Raw genomic sequence first — 23267 nt, 5'->3', positions numbered from 1 at the left:
CTAAAGTAGTTACATAGTTACAGTTGTAAATTAAAGTTAAAGGTATATGATATATTGATGATGGCATAAGCTTACGCATTCTTAGAAAAAGAAACTTGCATTTTTCCACGTTTTATACTATTTAATGCTTGATCACTATGATTATAATTCATTTATAAGATTCTAGGTTTAAATTCGCCACCTATTAAATTATACTTAGAAAACCAACATGTCATGTTATCACTTTAAACCAGTGGTTTTGAGTTATACTGAGACACTTTATAGTTAAAAAATTGCTCATAAACATCTAGTGGATTTAACATGTCATGTTATTACTTTGAAATAACTTCGCCTAGTTACATTGGTCAAGCGAAACACGTTTAGGCATTTTTGAACTAGTAATAACTTATGGCGGTTAATATGTGAGTCTAAAAATCTTGTAGTTGGCCATCCGACTCACCGACAACCTACATTCGATCACAACCATTCCCCTCCATTTAGATGGCAGTCAACGAACCAAGCTCCTTCTCCTTTATCTTCTAAGAATCTAAATATTAAGTTGTGGGTGACGTTAAAATTGAAAAAGAAAAAATAAAAAATGGAAAGAAGTAAACTTTTAATTTTCATTCTTCCTCTATTGCTTTGCTCCCTAAATGTTCAGACCCGCAATCATTCAATGATTACAGGCCAATTTATTTGATTGGCGTTATTTACAAGGTAATTTCTAAATTATTGATAAACAAATTGCAAAAGGTAATCGGGTTCGTTATTTTAGATAACCAATCTGCCTACATTGCGGGTAGGCAGATACTAGATGACCCATTGATTATTGTAGAGGTCATTGCTTAGCTAAAAGCAAAAAAAAACCCCTCATTTTTGTTAAAAATAGATATGGAGAAAGCATTCGATTGTGTTAGCTGGAAATACTTGTTAGAAGTTATGAAGCAAATGAATTTTTCGGTCTGTTGGTGCAATTGGATTGCTGAATGTTTGAAATCTTCTCGTGCTTTAGTCTTGATTAATGGCTCTCCTACTACTGAGTTTCAATGTTCACGCGGGCTCAGGCAGAGAGACCCGCTCTCTCCTGTTCAGTTCACAATTGCCATGGAACCATTGACATGCTTCTTAAACAAAGCTATCACCGAGGGTCTAATGAATGGGATCCAATTACCTAACGGGGGTCCAAACATTAATCATTTGTTGTATGCCGATGACGTGTTGATGTTGGGGGAATGGTCGACTCGGAATCTCATCAGTATTGTTAGGATTATGAGATGTTTTGGTCTTATTTCTGGTCTTAAAATGAATGTGCAAAAGTCATCATTATTTGGACTCGGAATTTATCAAGCGAAGGTGGAACAGGTTGCTAATCAGATGGGCATAAAACAATATACATTCCCTCTTTCTTACTTGGGCTTCCCTCTTGGCGTGAACATGGGCCTATGCCGTTAGTGGCAGCCAGTTGTTGACACCTTCCACAAGCAGCTCATGAAATGGAAGTCAAAAAGTTTATCAATCGGCGGTAGATTTACTTTGGTGCAATCTGTATTATCAAGTCTACCGTTTTATTTTCTCTCTGTTTAAAGCACCTGATAGTTGGAACAGATCCAAAGACCTTTTTTTTGGGCAGGTAAAGACAACAGAATATATATTAGCTGGGTTGCCTGGGCTAATGTCGTGGCACCAAAAGAGTTGGGTGGCCTCGGTCTGGGGTCTTTGAAAGGTGCCAATGTTGCATTACTCTTGAAGTGGTGGTGGCGTTTAAAACATGAGTTGCATAGAATTTGGAGATAAGTGGTGGTTGCTTTACACGGAAATCCAACTGAAGATAATGATATACCAGTCAACATGAAAATGGGTGGTATATGGAAATCAATCTTTAAAACCAGAGTTGTGTTTTCCAAAAGAAACATTGAGTTACAGCCTATGTTATGTGCAAATGAGTTCATGGTGTCAGATTTAAGATTGAAGTTCGACTCGATTACTGTTCACAATATGCATCACAACTATCAATGGAATAACTGGGTCCCAAAGAAAGTGAACATAAGAAATTGGAGGGCAAGTCGTGACAGACTCCCTTCTCTAATTCAACTCAATAAGAGAGGGATTTTGATCAAGTCTTTATCATGTGTTAGGCGCAATCTTGTTGATGAATCTATCGATCATATTCTCACTGCCTATGCCTTTGTCATGGAGGTCTGAGAGTTAATTGGGTCTTGGTGCAAGGTAAACCCGATTTATGCTTTTCACGTTCATGATTTACATACCATTCATCATTTCTCATGCGGGAGATAAAAAATGGAGAAAAATGTTGAATGCCATTATTCTTATTGCTATTTGGAGTCTTTAGAAAGAGAGAAATGATGCGGTTTACAATAGGATTTTTCTACGGCCGAAATGATCTTTGAAGAAATTCGTTCCATAACACTCTTATGGATTTTAAATAGAGCTAGAAAAATAGAGTTCGATTGGGAAATTTGGTGCAACAAACCTTCTATTACTTGATTTTATTTTTCTTTTTAGTCGTTTGACGTGTACTATGTTACTACTAGCTTCTTCCTAGTTGGATTTTATTAATAATATTTCGCTTTTGTCGTTAAAAAAAAAAAAAAAAAAGTTATCGGTATAAAAGGCCCAACCCACTAACACAATTATTAACCCAACCCATAACTATTTCCAATTCGCAATTCCATTAATCTTTTTCAATAAAATTAAAATTCAGAACGAGCAAAGCATCCATCATCTACTCACTCACTCGCTCACTCATTCATTCATTCGATCATATCCACGTCATCAGTTCCGTCCTTGGGCAACCATCTCAGGTACTGGAACCCCACCTTTCTAGGGTTTATTTGTTTGTTTCTATTTAATTGATTTTTTTTCCAGAGTTTTTTGTTAATTAAATTGTAGTTATTACTGTTAATGGCAATTGCTAGTTTATTAGGGTTCTTCATATTCTTATTGTTATCATTTCATTATCATTATTATATTTCAGTTATTTTATATATAACTTGTATTAGCTGATAAATTATATTTCTTTTCAATATTAGGGTTATAACTTATAAGGCTTTTTTTTTTTTTTTTTTTTTTTTGTATCGAAAAACTGCCGGTTTAAATCGAGCCTGTTTTTATGACCGTGAACTTGTTATATCGTAAGTAGATGCTAAGCTATGAAAAAAATATTACACGCGTGTAAGATAGACATTGCTTTTGTATGCCCTTTGAAAATGCTCGTTATTTTTTTGTGAAGTTGAGTTTCTAAAAAACACATAGATGCTGATATATTAGGAAACACGTGTGCTAGAAATAGCAAAAAGTGATTATTTGTCTTTGGAGTTTTAGTGGTATAAGCGTGTGGATGTAAGAGTTTAGAGTAGACGTACAAATTACAAGCATGAGAAGTTTATGTAGTGAAAGTATTAAGGGTAAAAGTTCTGACGTGAAGCTTGAGAAATTGGAGAATCTTCAGGGTGGTATTACTGTATTAGTGTCCTATGCGTATACGAACATTGGTCAAGGATACTATGGGTGGATGTTTTTGATTGTTTAGCAAGTGTCATCTGAAAGAATTTTAGGAAGCCATATGTTCTTTGTATGCTAGATGTCTCTCTTTTTTTTTTTTTATAAGCGTGTGAATATCAAGTTTTAAACTTTCTAATATAATTATGTAATGTAGGATTATTAGCCATTAATTCAGAGAAACCTCATGGGGGACCGTTCAAAATCTCCTTTTAGGATACAAAGGCCTTCTCGTAGGAGCCCTTCCAGAAGAGAGAGATCACCTGCTCGTCACCGGAGTTCACACTCAACAAAATCACCTCTCAGAGAAAAGCCTCCTGGACGAACAAAGTCCCCAAGACGCCCAAAGTCTCCCGTTACTCGCTCACCAGTTAGAGAGAAACCTTCAAGTCAAAACCAGTCTTCCAAGCATACACGATCAAGGTCGCCGTCAGATCGTGTTCCCTTGAGAGAACCACCTTCAAAATCAGTCGTATCTCGATCACCGTCACCAAGGAGTAAAAGGTTAAGAAGAGACAGGTCAGATCACAAGGGTGATAAATCAAGTGAAAGAGGGAATGACAAGAATCATGAGAAGGCTAGGTCCCCAGTACGCCGAGTCTCTAGGTCCCCTGAATCCCGATCGCCATCACCACGTACCAAAAGGTTGAGGAGAGCTCAAGCTGATAAGGCGGATAAACCGAGTGACAGGGCTACACGTAAGGAAAGGGATTTAGAAATTGAGAGAAGGGATCGAAAGCCTGGAAGGGATGCATATGACAACAAGTCCAGACATGGTGAACATCACAGGACTAGACACAGGTCTCACTCGCCTTCACGTGATGAGGTATCTGGTGATATCCATTCCATTAACTGGTTTATTGTACACACACATACATATATGCTATATATACAATATAAGTATATATCGTCAATATATTGTGAACTCTCGGAAATTAAGTTATCTCCCATGTTGCCTTTAAGATATTGTTTTCCTTCTATAGATAGTTTGTTGAAAAAGTGACTATAATTTTGTTGTACTTTATTTCAGGGAAATAACTTAAGAGAAGGTGATCATCGGTGAGAACCTACACGAACTTCTTGATATTATTTATTGCTTCAAGTTATTTTTTGTATATGAACCTTGTAGCTTGATAGGAAGTCTCTATGACTCTATGTACCTTACATATGATTGGAAGGTGTTCCAACACTACTCTATCCATCTTTTTTAGGGAGTCTCTTTCCAAGCTTCATATTAGTTATACTTTGATAGTATATTGCAAGCCATGACCTAGGATATAACTATAAGTTCGTGTATATCAGTGTGCTTTTTTTTGTATTTTGCTTACATTTCCATACCCGCTTATTCACATTAATACAGGATTTAATTAGTTATATATGTGTGATCAGGAATGGTGATGATGATTCAGTTGCACAGATGAAGGCTGCTGCAGAGGCTCTTGAAACTAAGCAAAAGGTAGTTTGCTACCTACCTGATGAGTCCTCTGCTCAGTTTACCTTTCTTTTCATTTTTTGTTTTTGCTTCTAGCAGTTGGTAGGGAATGAGGTTATTTTGTTGCCGTTAACCTCATGAACTAAACTAATACTTCCAAGTTACTAATGCACCTTACTTTTTATCTCTTTTTTTTCTTAGCTCCAAGCATAATCATGTACAAATGCGATACTGAATTAAAAAACGTGGCCTCTTCTTTATACTGTTAACTTGACATTTCAATATGATTGGCAGGAAAAGCCTTCCTTTGAACTATCAGGAAAGCTTGCTGCTGAAACTAATAGGGTTAAAGGTGAGTCCTGCCGACTTTCCTCATCTTTCTTTTTAGCTGGATTGTCTGTAGTTTGAGAATATTGTAGGCTTTCATCTGTTAGGTAGCTAAAATTATAGTGATGTGGACAAAGATTTATTATAAAGTGTTATGTGACATCTGGAGAAAAGTTTGTCTATTGTAACTATTTTGTTTGACTGCTAGTTTTAACATCAAAATTGATTTTGCAAATACCTGGCAAGGACTTGATTTCATATATAAGTATTATGGACATCCAGCGAGAAGTTTGCCTGCTTTAAGTTTTAACTACATTAGGTTGATGTTAATCATTCCTTTTCTGTTAAAAATTTTTTTGGTTTCAAATAGAGTTTGTTATTTGTTAAAGAAATATGAAAGATACACAATAAATATAATAATTAGCACACTAATAAACTCTAGAGCACATGTTGAAGCTTTTTGTCGTTTAGTCTTTGTTTAATTTCATTGATATCTGTTCTTATGGCAGGCGTGACACTGTTGTTCACGGAGCCACCTGAGGCAAGGAAACCAGATATAAGATGGAGACTGTATGTTTTCAAAGGTGGTGAAATGCTCAATGGTAAGTTACGTGCTTTTGTATCTTCGTGAGTTGATATTTATTTTATCTAACATCCTAAATGGATCAGCTAAGTAGGCCAGTTCAAATTTGTAGAAGACTTCGAAAGTGTATTTAATCTTAAAGCATACACCATCCAAAATGGTGTTATCAAAAATTTTGATTCTTATCATAAATAAGCAATAACAGTTTTGATATCATATCTAATGGATTGTTTCCCATAAAATAATTAGGAAGTGTGAAATTGTTGGCAGGGCAACCAGGACCAACCATTTTAATTGGCATAAACACGCTTTTCCAACCAAAACCTGTGTTTATTTCATGCTGTCACTTCTAATATTATATTCTAAGAATGTTTGGCTTGTTCAAGGTTGAAAGAGATATCTGTGTTACAATAAATGGCTAACAGATTTTGTTTCAAACAGAACCCTTATATGTGCATCGGCAAACTTGCTATCTCTTTGGGAGAGAAAGGAGAGTAGCCGATATTCCAACTGATCATCCATCTTGCAGCAAACAGCATGCAGTCCTCCAGTACCGGTATTAATCGTCTAAATTTAGTTAGCTGGTTTTTAAAGTTTCTGGTCAATGGTCATAATAGCTTCATTCATTTCTGATTGCCGTTTATTCTCAGGCAAGTTGAGTTCGAGCAACCTGATGGCATGTTAGCCAAGGAAGTAAGGTACGACCGTATGAAGGCTAACCTCATACTCTACTTAGCAGAGCTGGGAAAAGTGGCAGGTTGGGCGGGTTGGGTAACCGGTTCAAATAAGTCTGTGGTCAGAGCGACTAACTATTACTGTGGATCAAATTTGTCTGGTTGGGCTGGCTGACTCAAAAACAGTTTGATTTCTTTTTATTGTTTATCATAAAAATTAGTTAATGTGCTACATATGAATACAAACAGAATTAATATGATAATAAGCTCTTTATATGTAAACAGATTCAGAAGGTTTTATGTATTTCCAATAACCTGTGACTATCCACTGTTTGATTTGCTCAACTCACTTTATCCATTTCAGTTTTAGCTACTTATTAGTTATACTTTTAAATAAAAAGTGAAATGCAAATTGACTCATTATTCTCTATTACTTCGTATCATTTCAATAAGTAAATGGTTTTTCTTGAGCCTTGAGCTTATATATTTTGCTTATTGTCTTCAATTGCAGGCCTTACATAATGGATCTTGGAAGCACAAATGGGACTTTCATAAATGTAAGGCACACATAAATACATAATGAGCAATGATCAGTATGGAATCTTGGTGTTACTCAGTATGTATCTAACGTATCCTTTTGGAATTGCAGGATAACCGTATTGAACCAGAGCGATATCATGAACTTATGGAAAAAGACACACTTAAATTTGGTAACAGCAGGTACGATCCGCTTCATTCTAAGTTTCATAAATTTCATTGTTGCTGTATTGAACAAATCCTATCTTGCTTTTAGTTTATCCATGCTCCGAAAGCCTTACTGGTTATGCCATATATATATTTTTTCTATCTGCAGCCGAGAGTATGTGATGCTGCACGAGAATTCAGCTGGATGATGGGAATTGTCTGCAGAGTAATATTATTTGTAGATTTTCTGGGAATTTTCTGCGAGGGGTGGGGATATACTACCCAAACCTTAATAGTTCTCTAATAGTTGTATGATCAGAATTTTGCCATCAACTCTATTAACATCTAGCAAGCTTTGTTACTTGAGGCTTCAAATTTATTTATTTTATTGAAGTTCTTCTTTAACCTTTAGCTGATTCAATCATGATGTTAAGATCATATCACATCCGACTCTATATAGTTGTGATTTTTTTTTTTGAACGGCGGGTGGGAAGGTTGTTGCATCGAGAGCTGAGTAGTGACGTCAAAACGGGCAATATGCTTAGGGTTCGAGGCGCCTTACACCACTGGTAGCTTGGTACCCCCAAACTCCCAAAGGGGCCATTTTACGCGAAAAAGGTAAATACCCGAGATCATATAAAAGAGGTCTTTTCAAGTTAAAATCACTAGTATAGTAGTATCCATTTGGATTTAGGAGTCAACTTTTGAAGGAAAAAAAAAATCAATGTTTTGTTTTTCAGTTATAGCAAAACTTTGTCGAATATCTTGAAAATGATATAATGCTCTTAGGTGTCCAAGATTTTTGTCACATCTTAAGTGGTAAGATAATTTTCAAATATAACCGTTTCGAAGGCCAATGAAGATTAATAAATTTACGAAGCAAAATTAAAATAAAAACCAAAACAAACCAAGTTCTACAATTTGAATAAATAGCATATTGCCACTCATTATATATATATATATATAAAAAAGATTATAACCTTCAATCATTTTTCCCAGCCATCATCGAATTCTTGAGGATCTATAGACTCAACACACATTGATATTAAGCTTTTCTCAAAGGCAAAGATGAAAATGTGACTAGGGAAGAACACATTTCACTGATTCATGCATTGATCGACATTGGTCAGTTATTTTCTCTTTTGTTGGGGAATCCATTCATAAATACCAGGCTTCCAGCCATAATTTTGAATAACCATTTCATACGCTTCTTTATCCGATCCTAATAGTATACCATATCCGAATAAAATAGAGTGTCCAGTCATGGTGACTTGCCAACGTTTTATCACATATGTTGTTCTGATATCTGTTATATATCAAAAGACCAATTTGCAACTTTCGTTCTAATCGGTTCACTTGACAACTGTATATTCCCAACTGCTATTTTATCTTGTGACAAGTAGCGAAGTGAATTAACTCACTATATATGACTCGAATATTGTTTTATCTCATTTGTATGCAGCATGTCTGGTCTGAACCTAGTATTAACAAGAATAGCCAATGAAGATCAACCCAGCTGGCTAGAGGCATTCTCGGTTTTAACCAAGGTCTTGTGTTCGATTCTTAAGGATATGACAAAATCTTGGGGTTTTTCTCTCTTGGTTTTAACCAAGGTCTTGTGTTCGATTCTTAAGGATATGACAAAATCTTGGGGTTTTTCTCTTTGAATATTGTAACGGCCCATGGTCAACATCTCATTATCTAGAGTACTATAAGACTTTACTATTATATGGTGAGGTTTCCCCAATGTCATATACCGACTGAATGTTTGAAAAAAATAAAAAAACAAATAATAAATTAATGGTGGATAGTCTACCTCGAAAGTGGCATGTCCATGACAACAAATTTGAACAGATAAGACCTACAGATTTTTAAACGAAAAAGTCCATGCTTATGTAGAGATGATACCCATGAACTTGCCATATTTTCCCAAACCCCGACGCCGATACTATGCTTGCTTTAAAATGGCTTTCAATTTCATTGCAATGATACGAAGAGAGACAATGATAACACACAAATAGGGTAGTTATTCTATACATATTATAAGTATGGCAATTTAAATAGAATTGGAGAGGTAAGTTTATTTTCATAGCTTATGCGAAGGTAATGTGGCAGATGTGGTGGTGACATGAAATTGTTAAACGTCCATAGCATAGTAAAACCTTTTCATAACCAATAAATCGGCCTTGCAAATTTGCATAGGCAACAAGGGCAACCCCATCAACTAAATAGCTTGGCAAAAAAGATAAATTCCTACATAAAACTTTAAACTTTTAAAGCATATAAATATGATTTCGGTACAAATAGAACCAAGCCACCATGTAAGGTCCTCCATCTCACTCAAAAATCAGATCAGAAACGCCTTGGTTTTTCTTCTGCTACATTTACTCTGATTGCTCTCCCACCCATGCTCTGTAACAAAACATAGAGTGCATGCTGTTAAAATCTTTTAAACCAGAGAAAAATATGATACACAAAAGCTATTACGAGTATTACATTTTTAACTTTTTTAGCAAGTTGCAAAAACTTTATTCTTAATGCATAACATCTTCTAAACCATCCAACTCAGAAATCATTTTGTAATATATTTGACACACCAACCTACTTTTGAAAAGTTATGAAGGGTATTGTAAAATATAAATTCTGTTTCTTGTCAACCCAGTCCAACCTGTACCGAAACTACCCGAGTTGACCCGTTACACATTCTCTAAATCTTGGCGTAAGGTATGGTTATTACAATAAGACCAGCAAAGTATAATACAAGGGTACCTGTCCGTCCAGATTTTCAATGGCGTCGTTAAGTTCACTTTCAGTTGACATAGTAACGAACCCAAATCCTCGTGATCGGCCACTTTCCCTGTCATAAACCACTCGTGCATTCACAACTTTTCCATGTTCACTGAAAACTTGTTCAAGACGAATATCATCAACGTCCCATGGCAGGTTGCCAACATAGACTCTGTAGGAAGGTCCAGACATCTGAGGTGTGCGTTCTGCACGTTCAGGCCTCGATCCTTTAGGTGCAGCCTTGTTTACTGTCAAGTACCTTCCTCCTAGTTCCTGTTTTGAACACATCATTATTTAGCAAAGATTCTTCATTAAGGTATAACACAAATCAAGGTTACAGTTAAACACTTTTGTTACATGAGTCTTGATATATTTGTGTCATGAGACATACAAATGTGATGCTTCTAAAAAAATATACTTTGTTAAGATCTGCATTTCTCTACACACTTCATCGTATGTTGCTTTCAAGTGTCCCAACAATTAGCACCATAAACATAGCAACTATATCCACTGCCCCCGAGAACTTTACTTTCCACATACAACAATGCATAGAATGTAAGAGGGTGTGTTTGGATGTCCTTTTAAACCATATGTTTAAATCAAAGTATTAATATTCTAAGTTTCTCGTCATCAAGGAAAGAGAAACAGGTACATAAAGTTGCTGTAGAGAACTTTAGCTTAAGGTAATTGTATATGTATATTTGCTCACTTACTGGAATTTGATTCTTGAAGACAGAGTAATAATTATGAATATGCACATCCAAACACCCCCAAAATCCATATGCGATATTTTTTTTGAGACTACTAACTCTAGTGTAGATTGTCAAAACCGATATGAATTACCCAACTAATGTAGTAACATTACATATCAACTATAACTCATTCTTTTGTTGCATTTATGACATAACCTCACACAATACATGTAATGAAAACAGTATTTTAACTTGTAAGCATAGCATTAGAAGATATATCCAAAAAACATATAACAAAATTCTTGCAAAAACTTACATAACGGTGGAGCATTTCAACAGCCTTCTCTGCTTCTTCAACAGTACTCATAGTCACAAATCCAAAACCCCTGCTCTGATCAGTCTCTCTATTGTAGATAACCTAATTAAACAAACAAAAAACTTCAAGCAAATTTCATAAAAATCAATTAATTACCCAAAAAAATAACACATCACCTTTTTCCTGTTATATACGAATCAAAAAATCATTTTTAATGAATTGCCCATAGTAGTGTAAGATACTAATGTTTTCATGTAGACAAAACAACTAACCTTAAATTTTAACATCTTATATAACATACTAAATTTTTTAATGAATTGCACCATCTTAAACTTTTTTCCATTGGATACAACTAACATCACTTTCTAACATCATTACAACATACTTAAAATTCACAAATTTGTATCCTATAATTACATAAAAAAAATCGCCTTACTTTTCACCGCCTACCACGACAAAAATCATATTTACATATTCATAAACATACATATAAGAGTAACCACACCAATAAAAACTTCCCCCATAAGGCCATACTGTGCTCCTTTGCCCAAAATCTAACATACTTGCTTTGGATTAACACTAGTTGTCTATTGATATAATTTATTTTACTTTTTACTATTGCATACAATTTACTTCCCTTCTAACCAGCTTGTCTTTACCATTCATACAAAAGGTTAAACATTTTGAGTAGGGATTAGTTTCCTGGAATGTAAGAAACTTTGAACAAATGTCTATAGTAGGAAATAACTAAAGTTGTGTATATTGTATGTAAACAGCTCGAAATAATGTTTATTGTATGTAAGAATTTCGTTTCAACCAATTAAAATCTGACAAGTGGCACCTGTATATGGTTGCCACGTATGTTTTGTTACATACAATAAACATTTTTTTGAGTTGCTTACATACAATACACACAGCTTTACTTTTTTCCTACTATAGACATTTGATCAAAGATACTTACATTCCAGCAAACTAATCCCTTTTGAGTAAATATTCCTATTTCCTAAGATATGCACATATACATATACGATATCTCATGTATATATAAAAAAAAAATTCACTTTCTTTCTAACATATATGTAGCACATAAATATAACAAGTTAGTGCATTTTGAGAAATTATCCAAAACACTAAAACATATACAAACATATATACAATATCTATATCTATACATGAAGATCACATTCTCACTATCTTTCTACCATATAATGTATAACTAAAACACAAAAAAGTTAGTACATTTTGACCAATTATCCCTAAATACTGGAACATATAAACAATATCTATACTATACTAAACTATACAAAACAAAACATTTACAATATATAACTATTTATACAATATATCTATATCTATATAAAGATAGTATATTATTATACCTCAGAAATCTCAACAACACCAGCTTGTTGAAAAAGCTGAGCCAACTGTTCACTATCAACATCATAAGGCAAATTCCCAACAAAAATCTTGGCATCTTCCGGCGGCTCAGCAACCACCTCTTCTTCCACTTCTCCGGCGGCGTAATTTTCAACCAAATCAGCAACCGCCTCTTCTCCGTCGGAAGCCGATTCCGTTTCCGGGACCCAATTCAATTCCTGGTCATTTTCTTGAAGAACCAATGTGTTATCATCTTCTTGAACATAAGTTACGAAATGAGTAAGATTGGACCTTTTTCTGATAGAAAGTTGGGAATTGAAAGAAGCTGCTGATAAGTGGAATTTGATGGGGTTTAAGGGTAAAGATAGGGACTTTTTTAGAGTGAAGATTGCTGGTGATGATGAGATGATGAAAGTAGACATTGAATTGGATATGGGTTTTGCCACACAAGAAGATGATGATGATAAAGACATTGTTTTTGTATGTTGGAGGGTTTAGTTTAGAAATGTTTGTGAGGGGTGCTGGGAAGATAAGGGGGGGATTGATGTTTATCGGTTGGTAATGGTATAATGGTTTTGTGGGTCTATGATTTTTATGGTTTAAGATGGGCTTTGTTCTTTTTTTTTTTTTCTTTTCTAAACAGCAGAAGATGGGCTTTGTTTTTGGGTTTATACAACTGTTATACCAAACCTAGAACCACTAACTACGCAATGAGTCCGTGAATGAGTTCAACTTTAAAGAATTTCTTTATTTTACGTGGAAAGACATAGCAAGTCCCTTTATAAAGACTTTTTGAGTATACCCACTTCAAGTTTGAAGGGGCATATAGTTTACCCTTATTAATCGTCGTGCCTTCGGGATGATTAGTAAGAGGTTTTCCTCTCATCGGGTATTTGAAATAGATATTTCTACTTCGAGGGAGCTTCTAGCGTGGACCCTAAGACAACATATGGTAGACCTCCCATTATCGAATCACGAAAATCTCAACGAAATTCACCTTAAAAAAAAAGACACTGGGAGAACCACATGAGACTTAGGGTAGCCTATGCTACCCATCAATTTGTCCCATGAGGTGCAAGAAGTTTACAAACGTTTTCATATTATATTAATGTTGTTGGTCAGATAAATTTATGCTACCCGTCTAATTAGAATAGAATTGGAACAAAGTTACAAAGATAAGAAGATGAGTCCATTAACAAATTAGATGAACTGAAAAATAAACATACATAATATGTATACTATTGCTTATTTATATTTTCACCGCCTAAGTAATAAAATTCCATGTTAGTTTGTTTGAGTTTAGCATCGTTTTGATTTTAATTCTTGCAAAAGCTACCGTTTAAGTTTGACTTGTTATATTAGTTACACAAATTAATCATAAAAGTTTGATAAAGAGCGAAGCGGAGTGAGCCATAAAATGTACAGACTCGTAATGACTTTGGTGCTACCCGTAACAAAAGTTTCCACTTCCACCGCTGATCTAAAAGATATTATAATCGATATACATATATTCAACAACAACTCTATCCTTGTATATGCACCATTCGTCACGGCCGCAGAAATCCTAATCTAGAACACCATTATAAACTTCAAAATTATACATAAGTTATTCAGAAAACAATCAAAAAACAATTTTCATGTAAAGAATAATCATCGGTTAGCCTTGATTTAAAAAGTCCTCAAAGGTTCTTGCATATATATATATATATAATATATATATTATATATGTGTGTGTGTATTTTTCTTTTTCAGGGGAAGCAAAGGTAGCAAAGATTAAAAAGATCTGGCACTGAAGCATTATCGTTTTATTCACTATTCTGATTGTTATTGCCACCGTCCGAGTTGTCCGACTAATAGTAAACAATGTTGCTAAGTACTATCTATTTGCAGATACATAATTGCAGACCATCTATTAGTATCAATAATCAACCAGAACTTTTAATTGTGAAAGGAAACAAAAATATTATATTTTCTTCGAAAAATTGATCGGCGACGACATATAATTTGCAACATTTTATAATGGCGCGAAAACAAAAAAAAATAAAAATAAAACTAAAAGTAGTGTAGCGATGACTTTGGCGACCACAATTTTCGTCGTCAAATATTTTGCAATTTTTCTTTTAAATATAATTGAAAATAAGATAGAAAAATACTTGGAGATAGTTACGTTCTAAGTCTCAGGATATAATTTTCAATTTACCTTTTAACCTTTGTAGGTTGTTATTGTTGTCTCCTAGCTAGAAGGATATAATTTGCTAATTAGATATTTGCTACCTTCACTAGATAAGTCCACAATTATCGATGAAAGAAGCAACAATGGTCAAACATTTTAGCTAGCCATTAAAGTTGTTGAAGAACTGACTAATTTATCAAAAATCATAAAATAATTGGCAGACCAGAGTTGGAATTCAAACTTTGATCATCATCCACTTGCAATAATCACGCAAAAGACTAGTTCATATCTATAAAAAAGAATAGCATGACATTCTCTATAAGTAGCCCAAACACAACACAAATATATCCTATTTAGTTTACTTGCATGATTTCGAAATCCATAGACTTGATAACAAACTCACCATGTATAAAGACGAGACCATCACCAATAACGAATCACTATCCGTTGAAGCCACGGGTCCCATAGAACCAACTGCTCATACAATTGACCATGGTCAGGTTCACTTTGTTATAAAGTTGCTTTCTTGTATTTTTCATGTGAGCTTGATAATATTAGCACACGGTTATCATGAATATTTACATCTGTTCTAGGCAGGATTTGAACCCATGACCTTATAGTTGTGATGACGTGGAAAGTGCTAGCTAGGCCAAAAGGCCCTTTGGTCCTCGTATAAATAATTATGCACTTATATATATATAATTGCTTGCAGACTCATGGGGGCAACTCGGTTTACTGCTAGTAACAAGTTTCAATTGTGGGTGGATACTAAGCTTTTCAAACTTGATGTTGGTGCCACTAGGGTGGACTTGGGGTATCACTAGTTTGATACTTGTTGGACTAATTACGGCCTACGCTAACTGGCTCTTAGCTGAATTTCATATTATCGATGGACAACGTTTTATTAGATACCGAGATCTTATGGGCCATCTTTTTGGTCAGTGATTTTCTCACCCTTATATATGTCATCTAACTTGAAGCCAATACTTTGATGTCCTTTTCAAATTTTGTATATTTTACATTATTCAGGTCGCAAAATGTATTATTTAACATGGGTTCTCCAGTTTTTGATCCTACTTCTTGGGAACATGGGGTTCTTACTTCTTGGAGGCAAAGCCCTTAAGGTACTTATAACTATCAATAGATTGTAGAGGTGGCAATATTGATTATGTTTTTGATGACTAGGTGGATTTGGGTTTGGTCTTATTTCAAATTGGTCAAATTAACAAATTACACATAAAAAGATATTGTTAAATTTGGTGAAATGGGTCCCTCAAAGTCTACTTTAGTTTTTTTTAATAAGTTTCTAGTAGTTAGCAGTTAGCATTCAAGACACCACAGTGACATCCAATTCTCCTCAATCACTTCATTCAAAGTATTTGGTCTTTATGGTAAAATTATAGTTTTAATAATCTAGCATGGTTACATCAAGTAGTTAACACCCTAGAGAATCTAGAAGCAGTCTTTTTACCTAGGTAGAGTAAGGCCGTCTACATCTCAACCTACACCGTCGAGGTATTGGGACCTAAAATCCTTGGAGGACGGCATTGAGTAAAATTACATGAATAGTGTGTTTACCATTTTTTGTGCATTTAGTCCATTTTGAAGAATTTGAACATTTGGTCTCTTATACCACCGTTTCTTTGCAAGAATGGTCACTCCCTACACAAACTTTACCAAATGGAAGGGAACATTCGTGTATTGAAACAATGGTTTAAGAAACCACACATGCCAAAGGTTTCAATATAAAAAGACCATCCTTGCAATCAAAGAGTTGTTTCAATGACCATGTGTGCAAAAAAACACGATGAGGGACGAATGGTGCGAAAAAGACCAAAACTACCACAGGGATCACCCATGCACTCTATTGTTTTTATAGTCTTTTATAACACTTAAAGTATAGTTATTCATTTTTTTTCTGAAGAAATGAACAAAAAGATGTACCGGGCCAGCCCAACCTGGTCTCATTTTGGCTAGAACATGTTGTGGCCCATTACCCAACCCGCCCATCTTGTCCACTCTGCAACCTCTGATAAAATGAATCACTTAGCAGTTAAACTTGTCAGTTGTTATCGGATGCAGGAAATCAATTCCGAGTTCAGTGATTCACCAATGAGACTCCAGATTTACATTGTGATAACGGGTGCAACATATTTTGTTTTTGCTTTTCTGGTTCCTACATTGTCATCAATGAGAAGGTCGTTGGGAATTTCTATGGTTCTGACTTTCACTTACATAATGATTCTTCTTGTGGTAGTAATCCGCGATGGTAAGTGTTACATTTTGTTATAAAGAGTCTGATTTTACTTGTAAACTAGTCTACAATGATTTTACTTGTAAACTAGTCTACAAGGTTGGCTTGTCCCTAAAAGCAATTTTCCTAAGGAAACACCATAGTAGTTTCAAATAAAGGTGACAAGTTGGATGGGTAGGGTAGCAGGGTTACGAGTTGAAATTGGTCATTTTTAGTACCCTTGGTTTCTGTTTATCATCGATCCTTGTAAACTCTTATAAAAATCAGTTGATATACAAAGGGTACACAGGGGTATGTAGAATATGGTTCGCAGCACTCAGTATCCCCTGCATAGTAGTAGTAGAATAGTCGTAGATAGCCCCAAGTATGTGGACCTACGTGGGAATACGCAAGGAATAAGTTCTCCAGAAAATCTGTTTTCCATTGAGTGTATATTTTGTAATGTTAAATTTTATTAATTTGTTGGATTGGTAATTGATCTTCTCTTAAAGGAAGATCAAACAAAGACCGGAATTATGACATTACCGGAAGCAAGTTCTCCAAAGTAATGAACGGTTTCGGTGCAATATCAGCCATTATTGTTTGCAACTCGAGTGGCATACTACCAGAATTACAAGTAAGATTCTGAACCAAAAGGTGTATGCATTGATCAAATTATCAAATTGTTACATTATTATTAGCTGAATTTCAGTCAACTCTACGTAAGCCAGCAGTCAAGAACATGAGGAAAGCCTTGTATCTACAATACACCGTAGGACTATTCTTCTATTATGGTGTGAGCATAGTTGGATATTGGGCCTATGGTTCATCTGTATCAGTATATCTGCCTGAAGAGCTCAGTGGCCCTAAATGGGCTAATGTTACAATAAATGCAGTATCCTTTGTTCAATCCATAATATCACAACATGTAAGCCTTCTTCCACTTATTGTTGTAATATCAATATGGGCCCACAGGTAACATCTTAAGATGGATCCCAGTAGACTTGGGTCATCTCTTTGTAAGGATTGGTGATAACTAGTCACATAGACTTGAGTTGACCCCGAGATACTTTTTTTTGTTCATTTAAATTTTTTAATCTATAAAGATTGATGCTACTTACAATATAAAAAAATTTATCATCACAGGAGTCATAATTATAATCTTCCAAAAAGCGATTTAGGAGGTTGTAGTTATTCACAGTCTCACACTACTTAATGTAAAATTGTTATCATGAATTATACTCAACTAGTCTTTCTTTTTATGTTTGAACTCAGATGTTTATTGCACCGATTCATGAAACTCTTGACACTAAATTCCTAAGGCTCGATAAAAGCATACATTCAAGAGAAAACATAAAGAATTTACTGTACCTGCGAGCAACACTCTTTACAGGAAATACGCTGGTGGCTGCAGCATTACCATTTATGGGTGACTTTGTGAATTTACTTGGATCATTCTCACTCATTCCTTTAACCTTCGTGTTCCCAAGCATGATCTATATTAAGGTAAATATATAAATTACTAGTAAACAATCCAGGATAGAAAAAGAAAAAAAATGCTATAACAGTTAACATAGACTAATTGGCTAATGTCGTTTTTATGTATGTTTTACATTAAAAAGGTGAAAGGAAAGTCCTCCGGATTGGAAAAGAAGGCATGGCACTGGAGTATTATTGTCTTGTTTTCTCTTCTCACAATAGCAACTACAATTTCTGCTGTTAGATTGATTGTAAACAACATTAAGGAGTACAGTTTCTTTGCAGACACGTGATAGGCAGGCAACATTTACACCATCCAATGCGTCTTATTACTGTATCAAAAAGAAAATCGTTACAAATTTATTACTTAAATCTTTGCAAGTGACGTGTCTTTATGCAGTCTTCTATTTCCAATCTGGCAAATGCCTTAAGTTGCTATTAGAAAAATTCAGAGTCTTTGGTTTCAATTTTTCAAATGTCAGCGTCGCTGGCTTTTCAAGCAATAGTACTGTAAAGATGAAGGAAAAGCTTAATGTATTCATGTTAATGGTTACAGTATATAGATATATGATAAACTATACGATAGATATAAGTATGATGACTAACAACTAAGTGGAGTGGTTACCACAATCCTAGGAATTACAGTACCTAAAGTTATTCAATGTATATCTGTATGTATAACTTTTTTAATTTATTGTGTGTAAAAATTCAATATATATACTATACTTGACAGAAAGTGTCTGAAATGATTAAATCTACTTTGCACTCATAGTTATGTAATTTACAATAGTTCATTTTTTGTAAACTAAAGTGTTTTTTCTGGCATAATTCTTTCCAAAAAGAAAGGTTAGAGCACGTCGATGGAAAGGCAAGCACAGAGGTTCAAAAGGCTAGCCACACATGTTAAGTCGTTAAATGTATTAAAGATAAACTTTGAGTCACAATCAATTGCCCAAACTTTATGGTGACTAGAAAGCATGATAATGTGATTATAAAGTTTGCGAAAAATGAAACATCACAATGATAGAGTCATAGAACTATAGATTCCAAAATGAAAAGTATTGCAAATTATAGAAAAACAAAACCAGAAAATAATTTCATTAGTGTATTATTGCTGTACATGATTTGAATTAGATTTACTATTTTCTTGCCAACAAGCTGAAGCCCAACTCTTTTTCTTTAATTTGCATTTGAAAAGTGGGGATAAGATTTTAGCTCACTAGATTTCAATTATATTGAAATTATTCTTATTTTACTTGACAGAAAACCACATACAATAATTGATTTTCTTATTTATTATGTATTTTTAACTTTTATATGTGTGCTTATCCTATAGGGAAACTTTTTGGTCCTAACAAGATACAATATCTTGAACTTTTGTGACCCATTCATGAATGCTTACCCCTTGAGTGTGATTTCCTTGCCTTTCCATAAGACAATTTTGGGGACCAAATCTAAGGTTTGGAACTACAAGTGCCCAATTATAAATAATGCAGTTATGATCTTCAAGTAGCAAAGAATGGCCTAAAGGTCTTATTTTACCTTAGCCCCACCACCAATGCCCAACTCTGCCTCCATATCCACTATAACTTATTTAATCAAAAGCACATCTTCTAAATGCAAATCCATTATATTTATAATCCCTTTTCTTAGCACATGATCAAAGTCATTATCATAGAATTTATTTAACAAAAAGATAACCATATGTTGTGGTAGTATAATAACTTTATATAAAATGATAAAATATCTATGGTCGGTCACCTATTGGCTACAAGGTAAATTAAGTATGACATCGTTTTAATAAGCATACTGTCTTATGATTTGTAAGGAATGGGGAGTGTTGGAACGAATCGACCCACGCCTACCTTGTCAAGGACAATCTGGAGCTTAACGCTCATACTGACACAACGCCGACTAAGGAAATGTAACCATATCTTTAACAGGAAACCCAGACATAATGTGACAATATTGAAAGGTTGATGGTGTAATCTCTTTAGTATTTATGATGATTATTGGGCTGAATTGGATTAGCTTTTATCAAAAGTGTGCTTATAATCTATAGAATGTCCTATATCTGCTATTCAAATTTTTGGTTATTAAGTTAGTTCAGATGTTGTATTTAAAAAAAATATATTTGGACAAAAGTCAAACCCCTTTCTCCCCTTACAAAAAAAGTGACCCATTTTGATAATGTTACCCAACATGCTTATTTTTCCATATTAAATATAAGTAACCATTAGCCACTACGTAATGGCTCATGATTGGGAGAAAAGCGCTAGAAGAGAAAATCAAAATATTAAGAATGTCAAGTTGCTATCATGCTCATGACGCACATGGTGGAAGCAAAAGGAGAGTTCATGGTGCATCCTAGCTTTGCAAGTTGTTGCATTCTACAAATAGCATAGTTCTATGACGCGTACCTAATTGGTTGCTACACGACTCAAACGTTATACTAACCGTTTGATACGTTATAAATGTCACATCCAGCAGCACTAACTTTGTGCAACAGAAATAATATTTCTATCAGCTATTGAACCAAAGAAGGACATAGATGCGTTGAATATGGAAATACAACAAAAAGATGGTCTTGTGCCAGAAAATGGACCGGTTTCTGCTCATACAATTGACCATGGTTTGTAACACCTCACTAAGATAATACACATTTCTTACTTCTCAGTTTACCATAACACAATTTAGACACTTTTTATGTGAAATTGTAGATTCGTGGAAGCAAGTTGGGTTACTGCTAGTAACTGGCTACAGTTGTGGATATATCTTGAGCTTTTCGAACCTGATGTTAGCACCTCTAGGCTGGACATGGGGGATTTTAAGTCTAATAGCGGTTGCAGTCTTCACTGCATATTCTAGTTGGCTTTTAGCAGGGTTTCACTTTGTAAATGGCCAACGGTTCATTAGATATAGAGATCTTATGGGCTCTCTTTTTGGCAAGTTCCCTACAGATATGAAACATATTAGTTCATGTAAACATGCCAAAACTTTGAGGTGATTTGTAGTTTTCTTTCATGTGCAGGAAAAGAAATGTACTATCTTACTTGGGTTTCCCAAATTTTGATCCTTCTTCTTACAAATATGGGGTTCATACTTCTTGGAGGGAGGGGACTAAAGGTACATGTTTATTTTTGGGCTCGGTTAATTTTCTTTGTTTTTAGTTTACATCTAATTAATATTATAAAAAACAGGAAATCAATGCAGAATTTGGCGGATCTCCTATAAGACTTCAATATTTTATCATGATCACGGGTGCAGCTTATTTTATATTTTCAATATTAGTCCCAACAATATCGTCGATGAGGAAGTGGCTGATTATTTCAACAATTCTTACGTTCACTTATATAGTGGTTCTTCTGGCTGTGGTGATTAAGGATGGTAGGTACTTTGCAATTTGCATATTGACCAAACATATATACTTAAAAGCACACAAAGCCATGTAGACTCGGTTTCTGCATCTTAATATCTTTTGATTAATGTTATTTCGTTGAAAATGAGAAACTTTCACATCTTGCAGGAGTAAAACCTAACAGATTCAAAGACTATGAAATTAAAGGAACAGACACTTCCAAGATTTTTAATGGTTTTTGTGCAATATCAGCCATGGTTGCTTGCAACGCGGCAGGCATTATACCAGAGATACAGGTTAAGACGTCAAACTTAGGGAATAGTCATTCACTATGTTTATACCATAAAAACTTTTCTTTCTTTTTTTTGAACTCTAAGAGTAGACTTTTGATGCAAAAACTAAGCCTTGAGCCGATATGCCAAAGATGAAACACTCTGCACTTTGCAAGAATTGTCTATTTTGCAGAAATCCACCAAACATGGGTGATAGTCAAAAGACAGAAAAAACTGAGTGGCAAATTATAATGTTTTTTGCGTTTTCAAAACACAAATTCGGTATTGTGCAGAAAATAAACTTTAGTGAGATGGTTCAAAATTTGATTACTCAAATGATAAAAGTTGTATTCTATATATTGCAGTCAACTCTGCGCGCACCAGCTGTCAAGAACATGAGGAAAGCTTTGCATCTACAGTTTAGCATAGGCCTGGCAATCTATTATGGGGTGAGCATAGCCGGATATTGGTCCTACGGTTCAGCAGTTTCTGAATATCTACCCGAGAACATAAGTGGGCCAAGATGGGCTAAGGTCCTCATCAACTCAGTAGTATTCACACAATCCATAGTTTCTCAACATGTAAGACCACCTTATAGTTACATCCCTTAATTTACTTGTTGATTACAATTTAAAGCATTTGGGATTCCACATAGAGTGGTTACCAACTTTACATTGTTTTCAGTAACCATGTGTTTGAAAAATGAGGATGGTTACCAAAAAAAAAAGCAGAACAAACTCAGTTTAATTAGCTTTTTTTCTTATCATTTGTATTTAGTTACACCCAATTTTCCATTTGAGTTGCAGACATTCATAGCACCTATTCACGAGGCACTAGATACCAAGTTTCTGAAGCTTGACAAAGGAATACATTCAAGAGAAAATATCAAACGTCTACTTTCCCTTCGAGCATTGCTCTTCACTCTCAACACACTAGTTGCAGCAGCATTGCCATTCATGGGTGATTTTGTGAACTTGCTAGGCTCATTTTTGCTTATCCCCTTGACCTTCGTGTTCCCCAGCATGATTTTTATCAAGGTTAGACCATAACGCTGCATTTAAAATTAGTTCAGAAGCCTAAAATTAGTACTCGTATATTTTTAGTTAATATATATGTTCATTTCTTTTATATAGGTGAAGGGAGAGGAAGCAAAGATTAAGAAGATCTGGCACTGGAGCATTATCGTTCTATTCACTCTCCTAACAGCTGTTACCACTGTTGCTGCTGTCCGACTAATAGTTAACAATGTTACTAGGTATTATCTTTTTGCGGATACATGACTTCACACCATATGTACTTATAAAGATGGATTCTGCTATTCGTATGATGTTTTTTTGGAGATTGAATTTTTCTCTCCTTTATAATCATCCAAGGTTGTGATC

General features: G+C 34.7%; 4 protein-coding genes across 4 annotated transcripts; 3 read left to right on the top strand and 1 right to left on the bottom strand.

Annotated features, from left to right (window-relative positions):
- The first annotated feature begins 2684 nt into the window (after positions 1–2684).
- LOC122578476 (FHA domain-containing protein DDL) lies at positions 2685–7603 on the top strand. The gene is made up of 11 exons (XM_043750449.1): positions 2685–2801; positions 3656–4324; positions 4529–4557; positions 4888–4954; positions 5225–5282; positions 5767–5859; positions 6282–6396; positions 6491–6538; positions 7026–7071; positions 7164–7234; positions 7368–7603. Exons 2-11 carry the CDS (start codon positions 3686–3688, stop codon positions 7405–7407), a joined length of 1206 nt encoding a protein of 401 aa, XP_043606384.1. The 5' UTR covers positions 2685–2801; positions 3656–3685; the 3' UTR covers positions 7408–7603.
- Positions 7604–9332: 1729 nt separating this feature from the next.
- Positions 9333–12919, bottom strand: LOC122578923 (28 kDa ribonucleoprotein, chloroplastic-like). Its single transcript, XM_043750974.1, has 4 exons — positions 12373–12919; positions 10994–11095; positions 9968–10258; positions 9333–9610 (listed from the first exon to the last, which is right to left on the bottom strand). Exons 1-4 carry the CDS (start codon positions 12841–12843, stop codon positions 9551–9553), a joined length of 924 nt encoding a protein of 307 aa, XP_043606909.1. The 5' UTR covers positions 12844–12919; the 3' UTR covers positions 9333–9550.
- Positions 12920–14728: 1809 nt separating this feature from the next.
- LOC122579951 (proline transporter 1-like) lies at positions 14729–18636 on the top strand. Its single transcript, XM_043752219.1, has 8 exons — positions 14729–15038; positions 15256–15480; positions 15573–15667; positions 16626–16812; positions 17289–17413; positions 17489–17704; positions 18052–18282; positions 18399–18636. The coding sequence occupies exons 1-8, from the start codon at positions 14948–14950 to the stop codon at positions 18546–18548; spliced, it is 1320 nt and encodes a 439-aa protein (XP_043608154.1). The 5' UTR covers positions 14729–14947; the 3' UTR covers positions 18549–18636.
- Positions 18637–20680: 2044 nt separating this feature from the next.
- LOC122579953 (proline transporter 1-like) lies at positions 20681–23267 on the top strand. Its single transcript, XM_043752220.1, has 8 exons — positions 20681–20887; positions 20976–21200; positions 21287–21381; positions 21456–21642; positions 21782–21909; positions 22251–22466; positions 22692–22922; positions 23019–23267. The coding sequence occupies exons 1-8, from the start codon at positions 20818–20820 to the stop codon at positions 23163–23165; spliced, it is 1299 nt and encodes a 432-aa protein (XP_043608155.1). The 5' UTR covers positions 20681–20817; the 3' UTR covers positions 23166–23267.

The sequence above is a fragment of the Erigeron canadensis genome, chromosome 8 (assembly GCF_010389155.1).
Source record: "Erigeron canadensis isolate Cc75 chromosome 8, C_canadensis_v1, whole genome shotgun sequence".
NCBI classification, from domain to species: domain Eukaryota; kingdom Viridiplantae; phylum Streptophyta; class Magnoliopsida; order Asterales; family Asteraceae; genus Erigeron; species Erigeron canadensis.
This window is presented reverse-complemented; position numbering and strand designations above follow the sequence as displayed.

Bases quoted from the DNA above. Each gene is read 5' to 3' on its own strand.
- LOC122578476 (XM_043750449.1), top strand. From the start codon at position 3,686: ATGGGGGACCGTTCAAAATCTCCTTTTAGGATACAAAGGCCTTCTCGT. The intron at 4,955-5,224 runs GTAGTTTGCTAC...TATGATTGGCAG, and splicing joins CTCTTGAAACTAAGCAAAAG to GAAAAGCCTTCCTTTGAACT. The intron at 5,283-5,766 runs GTGAGTCCTGCC...TTCTTATGGCAG, and splicing joins TGAAACTAATAGGGTTAAAG to GCGTGACACTGTTGTTCACG.
- LOC122579953 (XM_043752220.1), top strand. From the start codon at position 20,818: ATGGAAATACAACAAAAAGATGGTCTTGTGCCAGAAAATGGACCGGTT. The intron at 21,643-21,781 runs GTAGGTACTTTG...CACATCTTGCAG, and splicing joins GGCTGTGGTGATTAAGGATG to GAGTAAAACCTAACAGATTC. The intron at 22,923-23,018 runs GTTAGACCATAA...TCTTTTATATAG, and splicing joins CCAGCATGATTTTTATCAAG to GTGAAGGGAGAGGAAGCAAA.
- LOC122579951 (XM_043752219.1), top strand. From the start codon at position 14,948: ATGTATAAAGACGAGACCATCACCAATAACGAATCACTATCCGTTGAA. The intron at 15,668-16,625 runs GTACTTATAACT...TATCGGATGCAG, and splicing joins TTGGAGGCAAAGCCCTTAAG to GAAATCAATTCCGAGTTCAG. The intron at 17,414-17,488 runs GTAAGATTCTGA...GCTGAATTTCAG, and splicing joins GCATACTACCAGAATTACAA to TCAACTCTACGTAAGCCAGC.
- LOC122578923 (XM_043750974.1), bottom strand. From the start codon at position 12,843: ATGTCTTTATCATCATCATCTTCTTGTGTGGCAAAACCCATATCCAAT. The intron at 10,259-10,993 runs GTAAGTTTTTGC...TGTTCAAAACAG, and splicing joins TTGAAATGCTCCACCGTTAT to GAACTAGGAGGAAGGTACTT. The intron at 9,611-9,967 runs GTACCCTTGTAT...GTTTTGTTACAG, and splicing joins TTGAAAATCTGGACGGACAG to AGCATGGGTGGGAGAGCAAT.